This window comes from Physella acuta, unplaced genomic scaffold (genome assembly GCF_028476545.2).
Source record: "Physella acuta isolate Inbredline_101_S28 unplaced genomic scaffold, ASM2847654v3 ptg000454l, whole genome shotgun sequence".
NCBI lineage: Eukaryota > Metazoa > Mollusca > Gastropoda > Physidae > Physella > Physella acuta.
Genome location: NW_026731973.1, coordinates 971,266 through 991,200, shown reverse-complemented (window position 1 = coordinate 991,200; position 19,935 = coordinate 971,266). Strand labels below are relative to the sequence as shown.

At 35.0% G+C, this 19,935-nt stretch overlaps 1 protein-coding gene across 1 annotated transcript in view; it reads right to left on the bottom strand.

Moving 5' to 3' along the window:
* The window catches only part of LOC131943398 (uncharacterized), a 28,726-nt gene that overhangs the window by 3,590 nt on the left and 5,201 nt on the right, over positions 1 to 19,935 (bottom strand). The window contains exons 2-10 of the mRNA XM_059303497.1: positions 13,723 to 13,822; positions 8,991 to 9,114; positions 7,962 to 8,152; positions 7,556 to 7,588; positions 4,645 to 4,684; positions 3,821 to 3,873; positions 3,527 to 3,587; positions 3,057 to 3,109; positions 2,797 to 2,857 (exon numbers count right to left, since the gene is read on the bottom strand). Of these exons, the coding sequence (XP_059159480.1) occupies positions 2,797 to 2,857; positions 3,057 to 3,109; positions 3,527 to 3,587; positions 3,821 to 3,873; positions 4,645 to 4,684; positions 7,556 to 7,588; positions 7,962 to 8,152; positions 8,991 to 9,114; positions 13,723 to 13,822 (716 nt within the window). The remainder of the gene's footprint in view (positions 1 to 2,796; positions 2,858 to 3,056; positions 3,110 to 3,526; positions 3,588 to 3,820; positions 3,874 to 4,644; positions 4,685 to 7,555; positions 7,589 to 7,961; positions 8,153 to 8,990; positions 9,115 to 13,722; positions 13,823 to 19,935) is intronic.

The window sequence follows — 19,935 nt, the reverse complement described above, 5'->3', positions numbered from 1 at the left end:
CTTTGCCGGGAGACTTAGTCTCTACAGAAACGGTATTGTCAGTGCAGTGGCGTAGCTAGGATTTTTGGGCACCTATGCAAAAATTATCAGTGGGCCCCTTCGTCAGCCGTTAGGCCAGTGGCGTCGCTAGGTCGGGTCTCACCCGGTGCGGCACTTCGTATTGTCACCCCCTCCCAGGAAACAAAGCATATATTTTTATATATATATATATATATATATATATATATATATATATATATATATATATATATATATATATATATATATATATATATATATATATATATATATATATATATATATATATATATGTGTGTGTGTGTGTGTGTGTGTGTGTCGGCCTACATAGGCCTACAATTTATATATATGCCACATACTGGTGCACGTACGTGTTTAAGCTTTAATCACTGCTGACTTAATAGTGACGATGTTTATCTACAGTCTGTTTATAATACAGTTGGATGTAGCATTGTTGTCTTTATAGTTTACGTTTACGTCGTGGTGTCACACCCCCCTCTTGATATAATTTTCGATTTGTACTTAGAAGACTATTTAACTTTAACTAATGGATCTGGAAAATGGCATTTCATTCTATAAATTTTACAATTTTTTGCCTTTGGTGTCACCCCCCCCCCCCTAAATGGTGTCACCCGTTGCGGTCCGCACCCCCCGCCTCGCCTTCGCTACGCCTCTGCGTTAGGCTACAGAGGAGTTAAACGAAGAGATCAACTTCTACTTACGATGGATATTTTTAATATATAAATATTCTGAAGGCAACATTTTGTATTTTATATGTCCTGATTTTGTATTTATACTATATTATTATGCTTGCCTACTACTGCTAAAAAGTTTATTTATAGGCTGATTCTCTCAATGTCTTGCACCACAAAGTGATATAGCCTGTAGTGTTATTATAACGATTGGGCTCTGTTTGACCCACAAACACTGAATCCCACTGCCGAAACGGTGGGGGGGGGGGGGGGGGGGGGCTTTTTGGAACTTTTAACCTTTTTCTTTTTTAAAATTATTTATATGTAACAAATATTAAAATTCCATTGTAAAAGTTAATTTTTTATGAGGGAAAAGGGCCCCTATGTGCCTTGGGCCCCCATGCCTTGCTTACGCTAGCTTTACGGCAGCTACGCCACTGTGACAGTGGTCCTTTTGTCTGGAGCCAAATTGACAGGAGCCTTTTTGTCGGGAGCCAAAATGACGCTAGCCTATTTGTCGGGAGTCGTAATGACGGGGGCCGTTTTGTGGAGAAACTAAATGGCGGGAGCCTATTTGTCGGGAGTCGTAATGACGGGGGCCGTTTTGTGGAAAAAACTAAATGACGGGAGACTATATGTCGGGAGCCAAAATGACGGGAGCCTATTTATCAGGAGCCTTATTGACTGGAGCCCTTTTGTCGGGAGCCTATATAACGGGAGCCTATTTGTCGGTAGCCTAAATGACGGGAGCCTATTTGTCGGGAGCCTATATGACGGGGTCCATATGTCGCTGGCCCTTTTGACGGGGCCGATTTGACGGGGTCGTTTTGACGGGGTCGTTTTGTCGGGGTCGTTTTGACGGGGCCGTTTCGTCATTGGCCGAATTGACGCCGCACGCGCATAACTGATGCATTAGCAGACTTGCGCAGTCTTCTGAGCTGTACAATAAGTCACAGAGACATCTGTGTTCTACATGTGGAAACATATTTAAACACACAATTCTACATCCAAAAGTTGTTTACATGTGATATAAAAAAGGGAGAAAATGTGTAGAAAAGATCTAAAATTTCTAAAAAAAATCTCTAAGTTGCTTTAAAAGAAGAAAAAAAAAAGACCTTCAGAGAGAGGAAAAAAGGTAGATTACTAATTAATAAATTATAAAGACATATTTACAGCAGAAGAACTAATTTTTATACAGATGTTTAAAGGAATCTGGTCTAGATTGTTTTGGTCTAGATTTCCAGAACCTGACAATTTTAAATAAACCGGGAGTGATCTCCCCTATACTTTCTCGAATATTCTTATATAAAATAACGGGATGGGAACTCGGGCTATAGACATGATTTTTAATCCATTTTAAATACTTAAAGTTTTAAAAATAGAATAATATCTCTCAGACAAATTAATTGCACACCAAGTGAACGCCAAATAAAAAAGTGCATAATAGTGCGCAATATTATTAGTACTTTAAAAATTTACATTAGTTTTTTGAGAAATCGGAAGTAGCGTAAATTACTACTTCCGGTTAACGGAAATTACTCAAAATTACTCTGAAATAGTACTCAAGTTATAGGCTTTTGAAAAATTCAAAGTAGGAAAAGTACCACTTCCGGTTATCGGAAATCGCTCAAAAGTTGATACGGATATATGAAATTTCATCAACCTAGCTGTAACGGTACTCAAGTTATCGTGTTTACACACGGACACACACACACACACACAGACAGACAGACACACACACAGACATATGGACAAGATTGCAAAATTATGTTTTTCCGTATCAGTGAGGTGTAAAACGTCGAGATTTGTAATAATCTTGATTTTTTTTTTTTTGCACGATTACAAGACTTTCTCTATACTTCGTATATACGAAAAAGTAAATATACAAATTTACTATCAAAACTGACATAAGGAATTTTATAATACACCAATTTTGACAACACGAGACAAAACAATGTAAACACAAAAATCAAAAGACACAAAACATTGTAAACACAAAATCAAAAACACTTAACAATGTAAAAACAAAATCAAAACAATGTAAACACAGAACCAAAACACACAAAACAATGTACACAAAAGTTACCTGAAGCCCCAAGAAACTCCACCTTCTGTACAGTGCTGTAAGTGTTCCAACCAAGTGCATTCTATATCAGAAGAAAAATATTTAAACAATTCTAACCTTAACACTTATGTAAGATATTTTTTAAAAATCCCAAAACTATAACAAAAAGGCTTCACTAGCCACTATAAGTTTATAGAAATGTCAACAGGGATTAAGAAAGATAAAAAAAACCCTTAAATACAGATATGACAAAATCACGACAAGTTAAAAAAAAAATTTACTAGAGCATCCACAAGACTCTCGCTTTTAGAAGTTCCGTTAATGTTTCCTGAAACTTGACATAAAATTTTTACAAGTTAAAATTCTTCATATTTCATTACTTACTGTTACGGATCAGTTGTAGGTTCAATAGAAATAGGTTAGAATAATCTATAATTAGGGGAGAGTGCGTGTGTGAGTTGAGTTTACCCTAGAGTATTGTTAACCCTGGTGTGTTTATGTATTATTATCTCAAGGTCGAATGCGGTATAAAAGCTGGAGTGAACGGTTGTAAAGAGTTGGTAGCGGTTAGGGCGAGGGCTACTCTGTTATGTGAAGAATTGAGTCCAAATAAAAGTATTGAAGTTAACAACGAATCATTTCCAAACCCGGACATAACACTTACAACAACCTAAGATTAAAAAAAAAAAAAAAAAAAAAAAAGATAACATTAATTATGATATTATAATAATAGGAAGATAATTTTAGTTACCTGAAGACTCATCCATCTTCACCAACTGTGCAGTAGTGTAAGTGCTCCAGCCCAGTGTGTCCTACATTAGAATAAACATTTTAGGCAATTCTACATCCTACACTTGCTTATGTAGGATACTTTAAACATTATTTTAAAATTCCCGAAATTATAAACATAGGCTACAGAAGGAACTAACTATTTATAGAAACAGTCTGCTAGGGTTTAGAAATAAATAAAAAAAAATACATTAAAAAGTTATAAAAACATCACTACAAATATGGCTAAAAAAAGTTAAAAAAAAAATATATTTACTAGAGCATCGACAAGACTCTCGCCTTTACAAGTTATGTCAATGGTTTCTGAAACTTGACATAAAATATTTAATAATGAAAATTCTTCAATTTTCATTAATGACAACAACATTCTAAGCAGTAAATGTATTTAAAAAAAAAACAACCTATGATTAGAATATAGCTATTATTGAACAGTTTAAAAATTGGGGAAAACTGAACAAAAACTAACACAGGCAATAGAATATGTAACTTGGCAAATGTAAGTAGTGGTTGGCTCTTCAAGCTAAAAATAGTGGTGAATGTTTTTGTCTGGGTTGTCAGTGAAAGGTGTGGTTTTGTGTGGGTTGTCAGAAGTTGTGGGTTGTCAGTGGAAGTGGTGTGTGTTTTTTGTGGGTTGTCAGTGGAAGGTGTATTTTTTTTAGGGTTGTCAGTGGAAGTGGTGTGTTTTTGTGTGGTTTGTCAGTGAAAATTGTGCGCGTTTTGTGTGGGTTGTCAGTGTAAGTAGTGTGCATTTTTGTGTGGTTTGTTAGTGGAAGGTGTGTTTTTGTGTGGGTCGTTAGAAAATTGTGTTTGTGTGTGAGTTGTCAGTGAAAGCCTGAAAGAAACATGGATAAGAACCTTACAATCTGATTAAAGTGTTACAATTACAGAAGTAGGCAATGTACTTTAATTTGCTTCCAGTTTAAAATTAATATCCTATTTAAGTGTAATGAAATATCAGGGCATGAAATATAACTTTTTCCTGTTCCAAAATGTGGATCTATTTCCAGAAATGATTTAATTTATCTTGTAAACTATCTAAAAACACCTTACAATAAAAAAAGTAATTATGTAAACACCTACACTCATTTAAATCAGCCATATCCTGATTGACATTTTCAGCCTGAAAAAAACAACAAATTTGTATTTTAAACCATATGGACATATTAGAAAGGGAAATCATCTACCCTACTCTAAAACCATTAGCTGTATTTGTTTAGTTTTTTAAACAATTAATGTAAGTTACTAAAGGTAGAATCTTATTGAAACTTTTATTCAATATACATTGAGAGCCTTGAAAGTACAACAAGCAACAGTGATAAGTCTATACATTATGATCAAATTGGAAGTTTCTGAGGTCATCCAGGTATGCACTCCCCAACCAGAGCATGTCCAAAGAATATAATTTATGCAGAAAATGTATACTGAGAACAAAGTCTAGAAAATACCCAACTTTCAACATTTTTAGCAACAACTAAATAATTAATATAGACATGGGATAGCTGTGGGTTATCTAGTTTGTTTATTTAACATTTTGCTTCTGTTTTGATGTCACTAATCTGCCCCACATGGGTTCAAGTCAGTAGAATGTCCCTGAGCCTACCCAGCTCTGAGAGGTATCTAACTCACTTTAGGGAAACAGAGGCGGCCGGGCATAATGCTGACCTCACTATCACCTTGTAAGTTGAGGTCATTGTGAGAGATGAACTATACTTTATCTGCCCCGTGTGTCTTGGGCACAAGTGGGAAAAGATTGTGAATGTACCACACATACAGAAACAATTCTCCCACACATGTAGAAACCATTCTCTAAAAAAATAGAAACCAGTCTACACACATCTAGGAAACCATTCTCCCACACAAATAGAAATCATTCTCCCACACACACAGAAACAATTCTCCCACACATATCGAAACCATTCTCCCACACATATCGAAACCATTCTCCCACACATATCGAAACCATTCTCCTACACATATAGAAACCATTCTCGCACACATAAAAACCAGTTTTGAACACATATAGAAACCATTCTCCCACACATAGAAACCATTCTCCCACACATATCGAAACCATTCTCCCACACATATCAAAACCATTCTCCTACACATATAGAAACCATTCTCGCACACATAAAAACCAGTTTTGAACACATATAGAAACCATTCTCCCACACATAGAAACCATTCTCCCACACATATCGAAACCATTCTCCCACACATATCGAAACCATTCTCCTACACATATAGAAACCATTCTCGCACACATAAAAACCAGTTTTGAACACATAAAGAAACCATTCTCCCACACATAGAAACAATCCTCCAACACATATAGAAACCATTCTCCCACACATATAGAAACCATTCTCCCACACATATAGAAACCATTCTCCCACACATATAGAAACCATTCTCCCACACATATAGAAACCATTCTCCCACACATATAGAAACCATTCTCCCACACATATAGAAACCATTCTCCCACACATATAGAAACCATTCTCCCACACATATAGAAACCATTCTCCCACACATATAGAAACCATTCTCCCACACATACAGAAACCATTCTCCCACACATATAGAAACCATTCTCCCACACATATAGAAACCATGCTCCCACACATATAGAAATCATTCTCCCACACATATAAAAACCATTCTCCCACACATATAGAAACAATCCTCCAACACATATAGAAACCATTCTCCCACACATATAGAAACCATTCTCCCACACATATAGAAACCATTCTCCCACACATATAGAAACCAGTCTCCCACATATATATAGAAACAATTCTCCCACACATACTGAAACCATTCTCCCAAACATATAGAAACCATTCTCCCACACATATAGAAACCATTCTCCCACACATATAGAAACCATTCTCCCACACATATAGAAACCATTCTCCCACACATATAGAAACCATTCTCCCACACATATAGAAACCATTCTCCCACACATATAAAAACCATTCTCCCACACATATAGAAACAATCCTCCAACACATATAGAAACCATTCTCCCACACATATAGAAACCATTCTCCCACACATATAGAAACCATTCTCCCACACATATAGAAACCAGTCTCCCACATATATATAGAAACAATTCTCCCACACATACTGAAACCATTCTCCCAAACATATAGAAACCATTCTCCCACACATATAGAAACCATTCTCCCACACATAGAAACCATTCTCCCGTACATATAGAAACCATTCTCCCACACATATAGAAACCATTCTCCCACACATATAGAAACCATTCTCCCACACATATAGAAACCATTCTCCCTTAAATATAAAAACCAGTCTTGAACACGTATAAAAACCATTCTCCCATACATTTAAAAACCATTCTTGAACACATAGAAACCATTCTCCCACACATATAGAAACCATTCTCCCACACATACAGAAACCATTCTCCCACACATATAGAAACCATTCTCCCACACATATAGAAACCATTCTCCCTTAAATATAAAAACCAGTCTTGAACACATATAGAAACCATTCTCCCACACATATAGGAACCATTCTCCCACACATATAGAAACCATTCTCCCACACATATAGAAACCATTCTCCCACACATATAGAAACCATTCTCCCACACATATAGGAACCATTCTCCCACACATATAGAAACCATTCTCCCACACATATAGAAACCATTCTCCCACACATATAGAAACCATTCTCCCACACATATAGAAACCATTCTCCCACACATATAGAAACCATTCTCCCACACATATAGAAAACATTCTCCCTTTAATATAAAAACCATTCTCCCACACATATAGAAAACATTCTCCCACACATATAGAAAACATTCTCCCTTAAATATAAAAACCATTCTCCCACACATATAGAAACCATTCTCCAACACATATAGAAAACATTATCCCCTGGAACAAAGCACACTGATAAAACATTTGTAAACCATAGAAAACAATATCCTCACCTGCTTTTGCAAAGACCAGGATTGCAACTTGATCTTTGAAAAGAAAAGATTAAAAATATATGCACACATTTTTAAAATAAAAACACTTTCTACTGATGTTTAAAAAAAACAATAATTTAAACAGCATATTAAATAAATATCATATGGGTATTGACAAAGATAAAAAACTGTTCCAAGAAAGATTAAGCATCTACTAAGTTAGAATGTTGGAGGGGGGAGGGTTAAGAAAGTTACTATGTTAGAATGTTGGAGAAGGAGGGGGTTAAGAAAGTTACTTAGAATGTTTGGGGTTAAGAAAGTTACTTAGAATGTTTGGGGTTAAGAAAGTTACTTACAGTGTTGGGGGTTAAGAAAGTTACTTAGAATGTTGGGGTTAAGAAAGTTAGAATGTTGGTAGTTACTTCACCTTAAAAATTTCAACATCGTCAGAAAACTTTGTAGACAAACTATTTAATTTCGGGATTATTTCGTTTAATCTTGTGGCTATTTGAAACAAATCCAGAATTATTTCCCTTTGCCTGGTACAGATATCTGTCAACTGGCTTTGCAGGATCACATATTTCAGTTGTTTTTCTTCTTTTTCATTGCTCAAAAGGTCTAGGATAAGAAGGGTGCAAAGTTAGTGATACAATGGACAGGATGGTCAAGTGGTAGAGTGTTTGACTGTCAACATGAAAGGCTGGAGATTATGTTAAAATGAAACATTAGGGTTTTATTCTGAGCTCTTAGTGGAATTGAAATGGAAACCAGTTTTCACTTCATCAGGGCTAGGTTAAGAATGATGCAAAGTAACAGTGGGACAGAGTGGTCTAGCGGTAGAGAGCTGGACTGCTAACCTGTAAGGGTCAAGTTCGAATCCGGGTTCAAGTCAGTAGACCATCCCTGAGTCTACCAAGCTCTGATCAGTATCTAATTCACGTTAGGGAAAGTAAAGGCGATGTACATAGTGCTGATCAAACAATCCCTTAATATGCCGAGGTCACAGAAACAAGTGAACTCTACTTGACTTGCTCCATAGACCGTCAAGTTTAAAAGGGAACTTTACTTTAATTACTAAAGTAACAGTTAATAATACAAATGACAGTATGATGTGGTTCAGTGGTAGAGTGCTTGACTGTTAACATAAAATGTTAAAGTTTGGATTTCAATCTAGACTGGAGTGTGCAGGAGGTCCCTGAGTCCACTCAGCTCTAATGGGTACCTAACTCAAGTTAGGATAAGTAATGGCGGCTGGGCATTTTGCTGACCACACCATCTCTATGTGAAATTTATGAACTCTAATTCATCTACCTGGGGATCATCAGGTCTGAAAGGGGAACATTTTTTAAATATAATATGGGGGGGGGGCTGTGGGGCAGCAGCGAATGTACTATACAAATGTTACATAAAGTTAAATGGGGTTAAACTTATCCTAAAAAAAAATATATATATAAACCTGTAAACTCCATTATCATGCCATTGATCATTCCTAAAGCCTTTTCTACTTCAGCAACCTCAGTTTGAACCTTCTCTTCATCTTTGGTTTTCTGTTTTGTTAAATATCTTCCTTTATTCAGTACCTGTAATAAAATTACATCATTCCACTTGAATTACAAAAACAAGTAAACATCTTTGGTTTTCTTCTTCCTTTCTTCAGTACCTGTAATAAAATTATATCATTACATTTGAATTACAAGAACATGTTAACATCATTGGTTTTCTGTTTTGTTAAATATCTTCCTTTATTCAGTACCTGTAATAAAATTACATCATTCCACTTGAATTACAAAAACAAGTAAACATCTTTGGTTTTCTTCTTCCTTTATTCAGTACCTGTAATAAAATTATATCATTACATTTGAATTACAAGAACATGTTAACATCATTGGTTTTCTGTTTTGTTAAATATCTTCCTTTATTCAGTACCTGTAATAAAATTACATCATTCCACTTGAATTACAAAAACAAGTAAACATCTTTGGTTTTCTTCTTCCTTTCTTCAGTACCTGTAATAAAATTATATCATTACATTTGAATTACAAAAACATGTTAACATCATTGGTTTTCTGTTTTGTTAAATATCTTCCTTTTTTCAGTACCTGTAATAAAATTACATCATTACACTTGAATTACTAAAATACATAAACATCTTTGGTTTTCTGTTTTGTTAACTATCTTCTTTTTTTCAGTACTTATAATAAAATTACATCATTACATTTGAATTACAAAAACATGTTAACATTCCAGGCTCATTGCGTTAAACTGCAACATTTGGGTTTTAGTCTGAAGTGTCTTACAGTAATTGAAAAGGCATATGGTTTTCTGTTAAAAATTGGGCTAAATAGCACTCTTGTATGATAATCATCATCATTTCCCAATACACATGGGACAAATAAAGTAAAGCTCATCTGTTTCAATGACTTCAGCATGCAAGGGGATAATGTGGTAAGCACTAAGACTATACCCAGTTGCCTTTGTTTTCCTAAAGTGAATTAGGTATCCATCAGAGCTGGGTGGACTCTGGGACGTTCTACTGACTTGAACCCTGATTTCTACTGACAAATCATGATTTGAACTCAAGATTTATGAGTTAGCAGTCTAGTATTATACTGTAACAAAATACCCATCTGGGAAAGGAAACCTATTTTTCAGTCACAAAAATATTTTGTAATACAATACTTCACTTAAAAATGTTTAAAAGAGCTGCACTGAAATTTAATTTGCTTACTTGACTTTTGAGAGATTCTATCTTAATTGCTGAGCAGGTTTCAAGATAACAAATGTTTTAAATATAATTATAGGGTAGACAGAAGTGGCAATAATATATTTATTAATGACTAATGTATACATTTTAATTCAGTAATTATTTATAAAATAATTCCCCTTAGAGAAATTTCGAGGGATAAAACTAAATTTAAGGGAGAACAATACTGAATGATTACATTCATACAGTTACTTCCCTTATGTGAAATAAACTAAGGGAGACAATAAATCTGTGTTATATTAAATTATGGACTTTATGAAATCCTGCATTCCTTCTTGACAAGACAAAAATTCATATAATATAAAATAGTATATAAAAAAATCTATTTAAAGAAATTAAAAAATTTATAAACATTATTTGCTTTATGACATTCTAATGTTTAACAACTACTAATTTAATAATATTGGAAATTGAATACATTAACTTCACAAACTAATACTTTTATGAAATGTAGGCCTAAACACTTTATGTATAATCTACATACCATCTTCTGCAAACTTTGACATAAGGTATACAAATGAAATAAAACCATGGCAGTCCATAACGAAGTTTTGGTTTTACTAGTAGGGTAGTGTTAAACCTAGTCCAGACCTTAACAGTACCTACACAACTAAACCTCCAATAAAACTACTAGCAACTAAACCTACCTGAACTTCTATAAGAAACACCATCTATGGGAACAACTAAACCTACCTGAACTTCTATAAGAAACAACAGCATCTATGGGAACAACTAAACCTACCTGAACTTCTATAAGAAACAACAGCATCTATGAAAACAACTAAACCTAACTGAACTTCTATAAGAAACAACAGCATCTATGGGAACAACTAAACCTCCAATAAAACTACTAGCAACAAAACATACCTGAATTTCTATAAGAAACAACAGCATCTATGGGAACAACTAAACCTCCAATAAAACTACTAGCAACAAAACATACCTGAACTTCTATAAGAAACAACAGCATCTATGGGAACAACTAAACCTACCTGAACTTCTATAAGAAACAACAGCATCTATGGGAACAACTAAACCTACCTGAACTTCTATAAGAAACAACAACATCTATGGGAACAACTAAACCTCCAATAAAACTACTAGCAACAAAACATACCTGAACTTCTATAAGAAACAACAGCATCTATGGGAACAACTAAACCTCCAATAAAACTACTAGCAACAAAACATACCTGAACTTCTATAAGAAACAACAGCATCTATGGGAACAACTAAACCTACCTGAACTTCTATAAGAAACAACAACATCTATGGGAACAACTAAACCTCCAATAAAACTACTAGCAACAAAACATACCTGAACTTCTATAAGAAACAACAGCATCTATGGCAACAACTAAACATACCTGAACTTCTATAAGAAACGTCAGCATCTATGGCAACAACTAAACCTACCTGAACTTCTATAAGAAACAGCATCTATGGGAACAACTAAACCTACCTGAACTTCTATAAGAAACAACAGCATCTATGGCAACAACTAAACCTACCTGATTTTCTATAAGAAACAACAGCATCTATGGAAACAACTAAACCTACCTACACTTCTCTAAGAAACAACAGCATCTAATGGCAACAACTAAACCTACCTGAACTTCTATAAGAAACAACAGCATCTATGGCAACAACTAAACCTACCTGAACTTCTATAAGAAACAACAGCATCTATGGCAACAACTAAACCTACCTGAACTTCTATAAGAAACAACAGGACCTATGGCAACATCTAAACCTACCTGAACTTCTATAAGAAACAACAGCATCTATGGCAACAACTAAACCTACCTGAACTTCTATAAGAAACAACAGCATCTATGGGAACAACTAAACCTACCTGAACTTCTATAAGAAACAACAGCATCTATGAAAACAACTAAACCTAACTGAACTTCTATAAGAAACAACAGCATCTATGGGAACAACTAAACCTCCAATAAAACTACTAGCAACAAAACATACCTGAATTTCTATAAGAAACAACAGCATCTATGGGAACAACTAAACCTCCAATAAAACTACTAGCAACAAAACATACCTGAACTTCTATAAGAAGCAACAGCATCTATGGGAACAACTAAACCTACCTGAACTTCTATAAGAAACAACAACATCTATGGGAACAACTAAACCTCCAATAAAACTACTAGCAACAAAACATACCTGAACTTCTATAAGAAACAACAGCATCTATGGGAACAACTAAACCTCCAATAAAACTACTAGCAACAAAACATACCTGAACTTCTATAAGAAACAACAGCATCTATGGGAACAACTAAACCTAACTGAACTTCTATAAGAAACAACAACATCTATGGGAACAACTAAACCTCCAATAAAACTACTAGCAACAAAACATACCTGAACTTCTATAAGAAACAACAGCATCTATGGCAACAACTAAACATACCTGAACTTCTATAAGAAACAACAGCATCTATGGCAACAACTAAACCTACCTGAACTTCTATAAGAAACAGCATCTATGGGAACAACTAAACCTACCTGAACTTCTATAAGAAACAACAGCATCTATGGCAACAACTAAACCTACCTGATTTTCTATAAGAAACAACAGCATCTATGGAAACAACTAAACCTACCTGAACTTCTATAAGAAACAACAGCATCTAATGGCAACAACTAAACCTACCTGAACTTCTATAAGAAACAGCATCTATGGCAACAACTAAACCTACCTGAACTTCTATAAGAAACAACAGGACCTATGGGAACAACTAAACCTACCTGAACTTCTATAAGAAACAACAGGACCTATGGGAACAACTAAACCTACCTGAACTTCTATAAGAAACAACAGCATCTATGGGAACAACTAAACCTACCTGAACTTCTATAAGAAACAACAGGACCTATGGGAACAACTAAACCTACCTGAACTTCTATAAGAAACAACATCCTCTATGGGAACAACTAAACCTACCTGAACTTCTATAAGAAACAACAGCATCTATGGCTACAACTAAACCTACCTGAACTTCTATAAGAAACAACAGCATCTATGGCTACAACTAAACCTACCTGAACTTCTATAAGAAACAACAGCATCTATGGCTACAACTAAACCTACCTGAACTTCTATAAGAAACAACAGCATCTATGGCTACAACTAAACCTACCTGAACTTCTATAAGAAACAACAGCATCTATGGCTACAACTAAACCTACCTGAACTTCTATAAGAAACAACAGCATCTATGGCTACAACTAAACCTACCTGAACTTCTATAAGAAACAACAGCATCTATGGCTACAACTAAACCTACTGGGTGACTAAACCTACCAGAGCTTCTTACACTAAACCAACAGCACTACAGGTAACAATGCAGCGTTCTGTACATCTTAACATACCTGAACTTCTATAAGAAACAACAGAACTTACCCTAGAGACATTTGAATATACTGTATCGAGTAGAATCTGCTCATTCTTCTCTAGTTCATCTAATTTTGTAGACAGCTCCTGCAGGTCCCCCATTCTCAGCCTACAGAAAAGTAGAGATAGTAATTTAAAACGTTGGATGTTAAGCTGAGTTACTAAGTTAGAATGTTGGATGTTAAGCTGAATTACTAAGTTAGAATGTTGGGGAATAGGCTGAGTTACTAAGTTAGAATGTTGGATGTTAAGCTGAGTTACTAAGTTAGAATGTTGGGGAATAGGCTGAGTTACTAAGTTAGAATGTTGGATGTTAAGCTGAGTTACTAAGTTAGAATGTTGGGGAATAGGCTGAGTTACTAAGTTAGAATGTTGGATGTTAAGCTGAGTAACTAAGTTAGAATGTTGGGGAATAGGCGGAGTTATTAAGTTAGAATGTTGGGGAATAGGCTGAGTTACTAAGTTAGAATGTTGGGGAATAGACTGAGTTACTAAGTTAGAATGTTGGGGAATAGACTGAGTTACTAAGTTAGAATGTTGGGGAATAGACTGAGTTACTAAGTTAGAATGTTGGGGAATAGGCTGAGTTACTAAGTTAGAATGTTCAGGACTAATACCTTATGTAATACAATAAGTTGTATTTCTTATACCATTTTCCAACACTGGCACAATAATAGAATGTTCTTAAAGTAATAAAGAGGTGTTTGGTTACTGGCAGATAACTAAATATTCAAACGACTTGCTAATGTCAAGGTGCGCTGACCTTTGACCACAGGTGCTTTGACCATAGGCGTTTGATCACAGCGGGGCTTTGACCATAGGGGTTTTGACCATAGCGGGGCTTTGACCATAGGGGGTTTGACCACAGGTGTTTTCTCAGCAGAGGGTCTTTGATCACAGGCGGTTTGATCACAAGCGCTGAGTCCGGCTTTGATCACATGTGTTTTGTTAATATAGGGTCTATCTTTCTTCTTCGTTCTTAATTTTTGAGTGTTGGAAGGGATCGAGCCATATCTGCCAGAGGGTTTGAACTCGAGACTTTTTCAAATTTATCTACCATTAGCTTTAGCCGACTGGACCACGCCTCCATCAAAATTAAGGATAACGTGTCAACTGGTTATGCGCCATTGAGGCCATTGACTCCGATTTCAGCCTGCTTTTCTTTTTGGATTTGCTTCCATAGCCTTTGTCCAACCAAGAACAAACTACAAGGCAGCTGCTGTTTAATTTTGGAGTTGTCTCTCTTAGAAGAGTGGCTGTCCCCAGCTAACAAGCCTCATCTGCCCTAGGGTTCGAACTCGAGACTTTTCGGTTTAGCAGCCATGAGCTTTACCGACTCGACCACGCCGACCCGATATAGGGTCTATGATCACAGGTGGTTTGTCCAATGCTGTCCACATATGGTAAGGATTTATTTTAAAAGTTGGTAAATTATATTTTTAAATTGTGACATGATGTAATAATATGTTAAATCATTATGTATAAATTTGTACACCGCCAAACGCGTGACCCGTCCTGGCGTTCTCTGTGATACCAAAATTCATGGCCATGATACAACAAAGTTATTTTACTTTTTTTGACGTGCTATACTCTCCAAGATTCTCCATGTTTTTGACAGAGTGGTTTAGATGGCAAGGTGTCACGGGAGCAAGCTACCCAGCTGAGAAGCGATACAAGATGCTGCACAAAAAAGTACAACGTGCAGTCCAGACATATGGTCAAGCAGATGTACTGACGTATTTGCGTCGTGCTACAGCACATCTGTTATTTAGTTAACTATTTCAAGTATTACTTCTTTGACTATATTGTTGGCAAGTTTTTTTTATCCCTTTTTATCCTTTATATATGCTATGTATCTACATTATTTATTTGTGAAACTTGTTGTATGTTGCATTATTTGTGTTCCATTTATATTTAAAATAAATCTATGAGGCCTAGCACCAGCCTTTATGTGGAGACTATATCGTTCTTGACTTTTTTTTAATACATGTTAATTTCTATTAACCTACTCTCAAGAAACATGTATAAAATCGTATTAATTGTATCATATATTTAAATCAAATAGTTTATAATTTATATTTTAAAATCTATATATTATGGTTAACCCCACCCCCCTCTCTGCGGTCAAAGCCCCGTTGTGGTCAAACCCCCTATGGTCAAACCCCCTGTGGTCAAAGCACCTAGGACCAATGTCGATGCCAAGCCCATCTCTAGCCTAAGACCTAACCCTAACTTTAAAAGTAACCCTAACTTCGAACTATAAAAGTAACCCTAACTTCTAAGTAGAAAAGTAGATGAGATTACAATGGTAACAACAACCTAACACACACATTTTTCAATGAGACCATCAGTGTAGTGGCCTACTGTATCATCCCAAAATACAAGCACAGTCCCTATCTATTATTCTAAAAGCTGTAGGCCTGTAGGCCTACTACATATTGTCATTATTAATTTCAAAACCAAATAATATGCTTTTAAATTAAGTAACTTTCATTTCCAAATAGGGCCAAGATCTAGTCTATATTCTATTATGATTATATTTTAGTAGATAGGTCTAATGCTGTAATAGGTCTACACAAATATTTAAGTTAGGCCTATTGTTTAGTTATGCCTACCAACTACTAGGGATTTTGGTAAAAAAAACACTAATCATCATATAAAAATAAAAATTACATATTCTTGTAGAGCTCAACTATATGAAAACAAATCAAAAAAGATTTTCTGTCTAGCTCAAATAGTTTTTTTTTAGCGAATTTTTATGTGAGGGGTGGAATCCCCTTGCTTTTGCATTGGCCAATTGTGACAAGTCATGGTATACCTGCATAAATTGAGCATAGTTATTTTACTTGCAGTTGTATTTTGTTCATATTTGCAGAGTTTAACTAGAATGATATATAGAACTTGTAAATGCTATTGAAATGAATAAAAATAATACAGAACTTATATTTTTGTGTTGGCTTCCTCCCATAACCCCAAAAAACTGTGTGCTGCGCAAATATGAAAATGTTTCTTAAGCCATATTTTATATAAATACAGCAAATGAAAGAACTACAAAGTTAGAAATCTAAAGTAAATGACTTGAACACTGTTATGTGCCTATAATTGCCTCATTATTTTGGGCAGGTGAAGTAGAGTCCATCTTTAAGCCATTTTGTTATAAAACTGCTGCGCAATATGAAAATGTTTCTAAAGCAATATTTTATATAAATACAGTGAATGAAAGAACTCCATAGTCAGAAATCTAAAGTAAATGACTTGAACACTGTAATGTGTCTATAACTCACACTGCCTTGTTATTTTGGGCAGGTGAAGTAGAGTCCATATAAAAGCCATTTTGTAATAAGTGAAATGAAATTATCAGATCAATGTTTTTATGTGTGAATTGTGTATGGATTCTGATTTTCAGCATATAACGATATCTAAGGGTAAGTAGAACTTGAATACTTAAAATTACAGTTAGCACAATGCTAGTGTATAGCAACAGACAGGTAACCTAGATCTAGGTCTGACTCTTGTCAGTCTAGTCTGACAAAAATGGATTTTAGGAAAAACATATTCTGTAGAACTAGAATCTAGAGCTGAAAAAAATTAAAGATGGGTATGTAAATATATTTTGAAATAAAAAATTAGGAGATTTGTTTGCACATTCCATAAGAATGCTGTTGTTAGTTGATCAAACTTAAGGCCGGAAGATCGGGATGAAAAAATATAACAATGGTGGCAACGCGACCTACATACAGTGACCACCTCTAAACGAGTATATCTAATGTCAGAGTCAAAATATCCAAAAACAAATATCATTTCCACATATATAAGATATGTCTGCTCAGTAATCTTCACTCATCTAGAATAACCTTTTAAAAAATCGTGATTCCAACGTATTTGAAACTAGCCTTCATACAGGGGGAAGACCAAAGCAGAGACAGCGTGCAATCAGATCGCTAAGCCATCAAAACAATGGGAAAACCATTCTACTTTTCATTTAACATTAGGAACTGACCTTTTAAACTTAATTAATTACCATAAATTAAAAACTTATTAGTATGCAAAACCAAATCTCGTGCCCCCGGTATCAGAAAGTAATGGGCGATTTCGGGTCATGTTTTTACCGCGATCTCGGCCGATACCGACAACCCTACAACTACCAACTAAATTTGACTAGATTATCTAGACTAGATCTAGATTTTCTAGGTCTAGAATTCTAGATCAGATTATCAACATTTAAACAATGATTGGGCTGGGGCAAACCTGTCACAGTGACAGCCACAAATCAGCAGTGTCACACTGACTACCAACAAATGGAATAGAATTGAATAGATCTAGATTTCTAGTCTAGATCTGATCTAGATCTATATTAAATAAATCTAGAATCTAGATCTAGATCTAGATTCTAGATTCTAGATCTAGAAGATTTCCAAAAATAATGTCAAATTTTGAAATATTAGGCTAGGCCGGTAATCTATCGTTTTGGGTACGTAAAATCGCCCGCGGCTATTTATGTACGAAAACGTTACCTCGTTGTCAAGGCTTTAATAGAAGTATATTGTCATACTTTTGTGTCAAATATTATAGATAAATGAATAATAAACCTAAATCAATGGCTAAATATATCGATATAGGCCAGAAATTAACTTTAAACAGCAGTGTCTGAGAGCAAGATTTGCTATATAAACAGCAGCCATTTGTAAAATAGAGTGGCTTCCCCCTGAATCTGGCGCTAAAAGCTTATAAAAATAAAACTTCGACAAGATGGCTGCTATAGTAAATGAGCATGGTTGCATCTGTTGGAAACATCACTAGTCTTCATTTATTACGGAAAAGTTTTAATTCAATTGTTTAAAAACAGGTACATAAATGAATCAAAGAAACATTTTTGAATTTTTAAAAACATAAATCCTCCTCAAAATGTGAAATAATTATTAAAATTTAAGGAGTCACCTGTTTTTCACATTACAAATCGCGGGCGATTTTACGTACCCAAAACGATAGATTACCGCTAGGCCTAATCTAATACTTAATAAATAGTAAATAGTTAATACTTATTACTTAATAGCAGACCATTACAATCTTAAATAACATACTTAAGTATTACTCTGAGATTAGTAGTAGATCTAGATTTCTAGTACAGTAAAGTAGTAAGTAGACTAGATCTAGATCGAGTAGTATCCGCCCTAGTCACACTTCTGTTTAGATCAGCTGACCGCGGAGTTCAACTGAGTTCACTCACTCTAGCCGCTGTGAATGTTTTCCCGGGAAACTTTTTATACAGTAGATTTTAAAGTTCGCTTTTTTTTATATGCTTTTAGAATGTTTAAGATTATAATTTAATGAAAATAAAAGTAGAAATATTACCCTTATTATCATTCAAGTAGGCATAAATAAAAACTATTGTACAATAATTTACATAGGCTTAAATATTAACATAACTGACTCAATCTATATATATATAAAGCAATGTATGTGTGTCTGTGTGTCTGTGTGTTTGTCCTTTATGCATTACTACACCTCTCATCACATCGCCGTGTAACTTTGGGAAGTTGTTGAGAATATTCCTGGGGAGGTTTCTGCGAAAAAAGAAAATTCAAATTCGCAGGGGTGGCGCCCTGGCAGGGCGCGATTTGTTTTTCTCTATATACGGTATATAAAAATAAAAGTCTATTTAGATTTCACACTGTTCATCCGGTAGCCATGAGACTTTGGAGAGTTCATTATACCACTTTAGGGAAGGGTTCTGTTTAAAAATAATTTTTAATATCGCAAGGGCGGCGCCAGGGGAGGGTTCGATTTTTCTCTATTTACGGTATATAAAAATAAAAGTCTATTTTGATTTCACACTGTTTATCCGATAGGCATGAAACTTTGGAGAGTTCATTATACCACTTTAGGGAAGGGTTCTGTTTAAAAATAATTTTTAATATCGCAAGGGCGGCGCCAGGGGAGGGTTCGATTTTTCTCTATTTACGGTATATAAAAATAAAAGTCTATTTTGATTTCACACTGTTTATCCGATAGGCATGAAACTTTGGAGAGTTCATTATACCACTTTAGGGAAGGGTTCTGTTTAAAAATAATTTTTAATATCGCAAGGGCGGCGCCAGGGGAGGGTTCGATTTTTCTCTATTTACGGTATATAAAAATAAAAGTCTATTTTGATTTCACACTGTTTATCCGATAGGCATGAAACTATGGGGAGTTGATAAGAACACTCTAGGGAAGGGTTCT